The 8,929-nt window shown below is 44.8% G+C and overlaps 1 protein-coding gene across 1 annotated transcript in view; it reads right to left on the reverse strand.

Annotated features, from left to right (window-relative positions):
* Positions 1 to 1,285: 1,285 nt before the first annotated feature.
* The window catches only part of PIRT (phosphoinositide-interacting regulator of transient receptor potential channels), a 109,132-nt gene continuing 101,488 nt past the window's right edge, over positions 1,286 to 8,929 (reverse strand). Inside the window, exon 2 of the mRNA XM_006898581.1 lies at positions 1,286 to 1,701. Within this exon, the coding sequence (XP_006898643.1) occupies positions 1,286 to 1,701 (416 nt within the window). The remainder of the gene's footprint in view (positions 1,702 to 8,929) is intronic.

Genomic DNA, 8,929 nt, shown 5'->3' on the forward strand with positions numbered 1-8,929 from the left:
AGTAATGGAAGAGCAGAGATCACTTCTCCCTTGCTCTTTGCCCAGGACCTGGCCTGGAGCAGAACACTCAGTAAGTATATGCTCTTGTTTGGCGGATGGGGCCCAGGAAAACAGAGTTGGGATGTTCTAAAGTGAATTTTATCTCTAGAAACCAACAGACTATTCACATGGGGAATTTGATTGTCTTCATTTTGCTTCTTAACCAAGATGAGGAAGAGAAGATTGTCGGATAATTCCCCTGCAGCTCTGTTGTGGTTGTTGTTGTTGTGTACCATCGACACTGAACTGATCCAGAGCTGACCCTCCAGCAGGTTTTCAGAGGCATTTAATTGCACAGGCGAGATTGCCCATCCTTCTCCTGTGGTGCAGCTGGTGGCTTTGAACTGTGTGCCTTCTGGATTTCAGTGTAACTTCCTGCCATAAGGGCCAGCAGAGCTCATTTAGATCTTGTTATTCTAGCACTGGTGCGCAGAAACGTGGTTGGAGGAAGAGGAAGTTAAGACAACATGCATTGTTCTTGGCTGATTGTCAAGTTCACAGGGAAGAAGAGCAAATGGGAAGGGGTTAGGAGGTCAAGGGAGACCTGGGACACCCCTCACCTACCCCCTCCTCCAGTGTCAGTACTATATAATCAGGAACCAAACCTCCTCGACTCGGAGTCATATGTAGGGGGGTGGGGCCCAAAGTTCCCCCCTTCATCCCCTTCATGGTTCAGTCATTGGAATGTTTGACACTTGTGATTTGTCTGGTCTCTTGAAATCCAAATTGTGTCTCACTCTTTCCAGGCATGGAGCTGTCAAGCCCAGTGAGTTCAAACTCAGTGTTATCTCCTCTCTTCTCTAGAAGTCTTCTTCCGGTCAGTTCTGGTTCTAGAAGGATAGGCTGTGGAATCCAATTGTCCCACTTAGGCACTCAGATATGTAAACACAAGGTTCTTCTTGAGGCAAAATCCTCCATTAAGGAATTTCCCAGCATGCATAGCACTTGGCAGAGAAGAGAGATGAATGATGCTGAATGCATGAGCAGGGACGAGAGCAATGGAAATGATAGCCACTTCCAGGATCTACCAGAAGTGTCAATGAGGACAGAGAGGCCACGTGTGACAGACCTAGCACGTCCCTGGATTGCATGGAGTGGAAGGCCTGAGCTCCCCCTTCCTCAGGGCCTGTGACAGAGTCTGTTTAGTTGAACTTTATGGCAAACTGGAGATGTCAGATGTTGGCCATCAGAGCTTCTCTCCTGGTCAAGGTAATCAAAGGGGCTGGCCTCAAGAACGAGGCCCTCATCAGCGATTCAGGAAAAATGACTTGATGTTCTGGAAGAAAGCAGACTTCTGCCTCTGCTTCTGTTTCTTTTTGATGATGGGCACCCACACGAGCCCACACACCATCATCATGAGTCCCAGTGACAGGAAGGCAGGCCCTGTCATCTTGAGGGCAGACATGCTCTTGTCCCCAAAGTGCAGAGTGTAGGCCAAGCAGGTGATCACCACACCAAAAAGCAGGATGGCGCCGCCCACAGACATGATGACTATGGGCTTGCGGTAGATTTCCCAATTGCTCCTGGGGGTGGTGGTCCAGACAGACTCACTCCTGGAGCTTATGCACAGAGAGCTGGCTGTCTGGCTGGGCAGAAGGTCCTTGGATTCTGGGGACCTTTCATCTACCTCCAGGACCGTGGGGATCGCCTCCATCGTCACAGCTCCTCAGGAGTGGGCACCTAGAACTGACAACAGTGAGACATAATGGAGAAGTTAGACATACACCCCACACACCCTTCTTGTACTCAGCACCCCTTCTATGAGGAAGGGCAATGCCTAGGTGCTGGTCAAAGATGAAGGGGAAATGACATGAGAGCCACAGAAGTAAGAAAACAGTCGTGCTGGTATGAGCTTCCCTTGCAAAAGACAAATGTGTCACTCCAAGCAATGGCTTTTAATATTTTAAATAGGAAACAGAGTTTCAATTTTAAAAAATAAACCAAGACAACTTTCTTCATATGCATTGAAAACGACTGAAAATACCATGGCTTGGGTCAGGCAAACCTTAGTCTGTAGTAACATAGTTGTTCTTTGACACTTTACAGAGGTCTTTGACGTCAGCTTTGTTCAATGAATTAGGTCTTTTGATTTCTTGATGGCTATTTCTCTTAGTGCTAATTGTGTCTCCAGTTAAAATGAAATAATTGACTACTCCAGTTAAAATGAAATCATTGAAGGCTCCAGGAATCAATGGGACACCAGTTGACATGCATTGACTAACAGTAGCAGCCGTGGACCTGTTTATTGGTCTGTGTCAGAGAATTTGGAGGACAGGGATCTGATCAACTGATTGAAAGAGATAGGTATTTGTTTCCATTCCTAAGAAAGGTGATCCAACACAATGTGGAAATTAAGAAAGGTGTCTGTGTGTCAGAGTTCTGTATGCTGAGAAAATTATTCAAGAATCTGGACCCTGTGAAGAAGAATGTGGCATCAGGGTCAGAGGAAGACTTACCAATAATCTACATTATGAAGATGACCCAATCTAGGTAGCTGAAAATGAGGAGGATTGAAGTGCTTACTCCAGAAGCTTAAAGACTACAGCCTTTAACATGGATTACATTCAGTGTCAAGAAATCAATTCTCACTACTGGACCAATAGGCAACATCAATGATAGATGGACAAAAGAGTGAAATTTTCAATGACTTCAACTTACTTGGACCCACAATCAACACACTTAGTAAGAGCAGTCCGGAAATCAGAAGATAGATTGCTCTGGGAAAATCTACAGTCATGGATCTCTCCAAATTATTGAGGAGCAATGACATTCGTTTGAAGACTGTGTATGTGTGTGTGTGAGACAGAGACACAGTCTTTTTCTCCTCCTTCTTCTCCCCTCCTCCCTTTACCCTCCCCTCCCTCCTCTTCCTCCTTCTTCTCTCTCTCTGTCTCTCTCTCGCTCGCTTTCGCTCTCTCACTTTCTCTCTGTGTGAGGCAGAGTTAGATTTACTCATCACTGTTCTTGTAAGCCATAACTTACTTGCAGTGGCTGTGTACAATGGAAAAATTCAAGTCTTTTGTGCCAGTGACCCTATAAAATGTGGGATTTAGGACAGGTTTAACACTAATCCCATATGCAAAACAAGTACCTCCCTGATAAAGTTGTGGCTATCATATTTCATCTTGTCTAAAGGAGCTCTGGTGGCCTCATGCATATGGAGTTGTGGCACCTCACTGACAGTTTGGATCCACCACGGCTCCATGGGAAAAAGATGGGCAGTCTCTTCTCATGTGATTGACAGCCTCAGAAACTCGCTGGAGGGCCAGCTCTTCGTCAGGCCCTACTCTGTGGCAATAAGAGTGAGTAAGTGAGTGAGTGAAGTTAACTCTGATGGCATAGCTCATTACATGCTGTGGTGCTAATTGAAAGGTCAGTGGTTCGAGTCCACCAGGTACTCCAAGGAGGGATGATGGAGTCTCCTTCCTCAAATACTTTGGACCTTCAGAAACTTGATAGAAGGTCACTGTGGGTGAAAACCAACCTGCTGGCTGTGCGTTTTGGTTTCAACATTTTATAGTTGTTCAAGAAACAGCCCATTTGCTGTCATCATGATTTTCTAAGCCCTTATTTTCTCATCTGTAGAATGAAGAAGGTGGGCTAAGGGACTTGTAAAACTATTTTAGACAGGGTTTGTAGTGTATCAGGCTGCCATCTGAAAGGTCAGTAGTTCAAACCCACCAGGCTCTCCATGGGAGAAAGATGGGCGGTCTTTTCTAGTAAAGATTTATACCATGAGGCATGGTTCTATCCTGACACATATGGAGCTGCCATGAGCTGAGAAAGACTAGCTGGCAAGTGGAAGGTTTCTATGAGTCAAAACAGATTCGATGGCAGTAGATGTGTGGTGGATGTTTTTTTAATGCTGTGTTATGTACTTTTGAGTTGGAACTGTCCCATAGATGACCCTCCAGTGGGTTTTTAGAGGCAATTAATTGCACATGAGGAGACTGCCCATCTTTCTTCTGAGGAACAGCTGGTAGATGAGAACTGCCTCCCTCTGGGTTGGCAGTGCAGCTCCTTAACATGAGACAAAAGTCTTTGGATCTGAGAACTGTTTACAAGGGATATATGATTAGGTATTATTGTCACGTCAGGAGTCCAGAATGAAGGCTGCACAGTACAGAGGATTTGGCAGGAGGGATTGCACAGCAGTGAAAGAGTTTTTCTTTTACTCATCAAGGAGAAAAGTGAATTGAGGGAGAAGGGGTGGGCAGGGAGAAAAGCTAAACAATGAATGACTAGAAACCCTAAGTCTCTGCAAACTTTCATTGTTGTTGTTGTTGTTGTTATGTGCCGTCGTTTGCGACTCATAGCCACCCTATGTACAACAGCCCTAAACCCTGCTCTATCCTGTGTCAATCGCATTTCCTCTGACACACCCATCTCGATTACCCCAGTTACTGAATCAATCCACCTCAAAGAGGGTCTTCCCCTCCTGCGCTGTCCCTCCACCCTACCAACCATGATGTCCCTCTCCAAAGACCTGACCCTCCTTACAACATGTCCAAAGTATGTTAGACAAAACCTCAGAGTCTTTGCCTCCAAGGAGCTGCCTGGATTAACCCTCTCCAGGATGAATCTGTTAGTTTTCTTGGCAGTCCATGGTACATTCAATACTCTTCTCCAGCACCACAGCTCAAAGGCATCAACTCTCCTTCTATCCTCCCTAGTCATTGTCCAACTCTCTGATGCATAACAAGTGATTGCAAAGACCATGGCCTGTATCAGGCGCACCTTAGTCTCCAGAGAAACACCATTGCTCCTGAGTACTTTAGAGAGGTCCCTAACAGCAGACTTTCCCATCACAATACGTTTTTTGATTTCCTGGCTGCTGGTGCCAACAGTGTTTACTGTGGAGCCGAGCAAACTGAAGCTATGAACAATCTCAATCTCTTCGCCATCCATCCTGATGCTACTGATTGGTCCAGTGGTGAGAATCTTTGTCTTCTTGACATTGAGTCTCAGTCCATACTGAAGGCTGCAGTCCTAGACCCTCTGCAGTAAGTGCATGAGGTCCTCTTCAGTTTCAGCAAGCAGGGTTGTGTCATCTTTAATTTTCATTAAAATTAATAATAATAAAAAAAATCTCTGGATTTGCAATAGGTTGCTAACCTGAGGTTGATAATCTGAACCCACATCAAAGCAATGTGGAAGAAAGGCCTGGTGATCTACCTGGGAAAAGATACCACCAAGAAAACTCTGTAGGGTGCAATTCTACTCTGAGCTACTTGAGAGCGCTGGGAATCAGAATGTGTGTCAGGGCAGCGTACTATGGGCGGGTAGTGATTCGTTGTAGGCAACAACACAGGTAGCGAATCAAACTCGAGTTCTCAGAATTAGATTTCCAAAAAGGCACCAGGACAGAACTGGGTGTGTTTTATCAGAGTCTCTGATTGGTTCAAATGGTTAACATGCTCAGTTGCTAATTGAAAGGTTACAGAACTGAAAGTGTCTTTGAAGAAGTGCTACTTCCCCCCTCCTTTAATTTTTATTTTAAATTTATTTGCTTACAAAGTTTGTATACATTGTGTTTCACACTATTCTTCATTCATGTAGTTTTCATAAAATCGATTGTAATTAATATTATCAAACGAAATGTCTATGAATAATTGGTTGAAAACTCAATATTATTTATAAACTTTCACTCAAATACAAATGAAAAACTTAAAACATTGACTCTGAAATAACAACAAAAACAATGAAATCCTGTGAGGCACAGTTCTATCCTGACACATATGGAGCTGAGACAGACTAGCTGGCAGCTGGTCGCAGAGGACGAGTTTTATCACATTTTATTAAAGCCCCTCTTAGAGTCTTTCCTGTTTTTCTCAGATGCCATGATTTCTTTTAGGGGCACAGTGGACATGGTGCATTGAATAACTGAGAGGGAACCGCCCTATGCATTGTAGGGCGTGTAGAGTTTAACCCACTAGATAACCACAGCTCTTCTCCACAAGACGTGACAATCACAAATGAACCCAGACATTGTCAAACATCCCCTGAAAAGAAGCCCTGCCCTCTGGTTTGGAACCTCTGCCTTTCACCTGGGGTTGCGCAGTCTCTTTCTAAATAGAGCATGTGTGTTGTCAGCACACTTAGCACGATAGGGCTCTGAGGCTGCAGGTTTGCTCAGAGATCAATGGCCACTCTGGGAGGTGATGCGTGAAAGACCCATTCTCTTGGTGGGCTCATGTGTTTCAGGGGATACCTCACTCATCTTGCTTCAAAGTCCCTGACAACCAGTTCTGGTGAAGGACTGAGGCTGGGGAGCCAATGGAAGCTTCTAAAGGTACCGCCCTCTTAAGCTACCCACAGATTTGGATGTCAGCTCAGACTTCAGGGCAGCTATTTGAAAATGGCAACTGGGTTCAATTGCCCTTCTCTAAGGTGAGGTGTGAGTGTCTGGAGTTGGGTTAGTGAGTAGAGACTTCTAGGCAGCCGGAGACTAGGGTGAGCATCCTGCAGGCTGGAGACATGAAAAGAACCCTTATCTGGGACCATGCAGCAAGGAGCTTGGAAGAATAAAAACTACACACTGACTTGGATGGATCACACTGCTGGATGTCAACCAGTAGGAGCCAGACCCTGGGTACATGCTGCCTGAATCTATTTACATATCATGCAAAACCATGCCAAAGGGATCCGTAGCTCTGGGGAGCAGGATGGTGGTCACCTTCAGTAGGGGTTGTGACTAGAAGGTGTCAACGGCAGGGTTTGGGTTCTGATTCTTGACCTGGCAGCTGGTCTACTTGGGGGTGGACTATTTGAGTGGTACGATATGACCTTTTTGCTGTAAGAACCTCCCTCCCCCCAAAGCCCCCACAACATATCTCTATCTACAAATTAATGTTTCACAATTTTATCTGAATGCTCTAAAGGCTGCCAGATGTTTACTGTGAGTTTCCCAAGAGCTCTCTTTTAATTCTGTTTGCCATATTCTTCACTCCTATCCCACCACTAAGCAATCTCTCTCACTCAAAAACCTCTCCTCCTCCTTCACAGAGGGAAGAAAAACAAGCATCCCTCCTGATGTCTTCAATCTTATCTGCAAGATGAACTGAATATGCTCCCTCCTTTTCATTTCCTTTCTGCACTATGGAAGAAAGCTGCTTCCTTCCAAACATTTGATTTCTTCATTGGAGTGCTGAGCCTAGACCTTCTTCTCATCTAACTGGAAGAGGCAGGAGTGGACTTTCAGGTGCATGTGATATGTTCACTCCTGGAATACTGATAGGAGTCCCATTTGTCAATATGGTCAACCAGGATTTACATGGTTCAATGTGTGTAAGTTACACGCCTCAAAAAGTGTACTGTAAAGATCTTAGCAATAACCAAGTGGGGCAAGGTGAGGAATGATGAAGGAACAGCCGAAGCAAGACTGGACGAATGTCGATGATTGTCGAGGACAAATGCTGGAAGGTGGATATTCATGCTACTATTGTGCATGATTCGATGACACTTAACAACAACAATATAGAGAGAACTCTGTTGGCCTAGCGGATAGAGAGTTATGCTACCCAGCCAAAGGTGGATGATCTTAATCTGCGGCCTTCAGGCCTGCTTTTAACTGTTTTTGGTCAAACTTTTTTCTAAGTGGTATAGCACTGGTCTATCCATTTGCTGTACAGAGGTAACCCCTGGTTGCTGTGATGCTGAACACTGTGATATTGATGTGTCAAATGCTATAATGGTTACGCATGGTGGACAGTGTTTGGTGGAGCTCCCCGATTAAAACAAGCTTGGACACAGGAGTGACATCCACTTCTGAAACAGCTTGCCTCTGGAAACTCTATGAACGTGGAGAAACGATGCAAGTTATACAAGTATTCAGATCTTTCATTCATAGGGTTGCTATGAATTGTCTACAACTTGATGACACTTAACAACAACAACAACAACATTATTTTGCATGAAATGGATTTTTTCTTATTCCTGCTCTCTCAATGCCATCCTTACTTTAAACACAATATAAACAGCAGGAAATTGAGGGGCCCAGGACAAACCACAATCCAGCTTTTCCCTTCCCCATCCATACAACCCCATCCCCAGACACACAACTGAATGCAGGCAACTCCAATCAACATATATTGTTTCACGGTCTGGACACCAGGTAAACTCACATTTAGCCCTTGTTTCTTGTTAGTTCTATGGCCTTGTAAAGGTCACTTCCTATCTGTGAGCTATTCCTATTCCATCTCTACAAATGGGCTCTGAAACATCTACTCAAAGTAATGCTGAGAGAATTATTCATGGCAGGGCTTCTGCTCCTGTGAGCTTCTTGCTTGACTTTGATAAGGTAGTGGAGCCAGTATTTGATGCAGATTTCTCTAAATTCCAAAGCCAGTGTTCTTCTCGTCCTGTCCAAAATGAGGGTGTGGGCAGGGGACAAATGATCCCTGAATAAAGAAGTAGGGGCATGGGGATGGACAAATTATTCCAGAATAGGAAAACAGGGGCACGGCAGGGGTGATGTGGCAGAGACATTAAAAGGAAACCTCTACACTGGGATTTAGGAAGCAATGTCATAAATGATTCTGTTAAAAAAGGAACAGAAAACTCTGAAAGGAAGAGAAGATGCTTGTTGGAGAAACTGGAGACTTGTTGTTGTTGTTATGTGCCATTGAGTCGCCTGCAACTCACTGCGACCATATGTACAACAGCCATAAACCCTTCTCTATCCTGTGCCATCTCATCTCTGACACACCTACCCTCATTACCGCAGCTTCTGAATCAATCCACCTCATTGAGGGTCTTCCTCTCTTGCGCTGTCCCTCCACCCTTCCAAGCATGATGTCCCTCTCCAAGGACTGGTCCCTCCTTGCAACATGTCCAAAGTATGTCAGATGGAGTTTCAGAATCCTTATCTTCAAGTAGCGCCTGGTTTAAC

Source organism: Elephantulus edwardii, unplaced genomic scaffold (assembly GCF_000299155.1).
Source record: "Elephantulus edwardii isolate Elephantulus edwardi_28Jun2011 unplaced genomic scaffold, EleEdw1.0 scaffold00233, whole genome shotgun sequence".
NCBI classification, from domain to species: domain Eukaryota; kingdom Metazoa; phylum Chordata; class Mammalia; order Macroscelidea; family Macroscelididae; genus Elephantulus; species Elephantulus edwardii.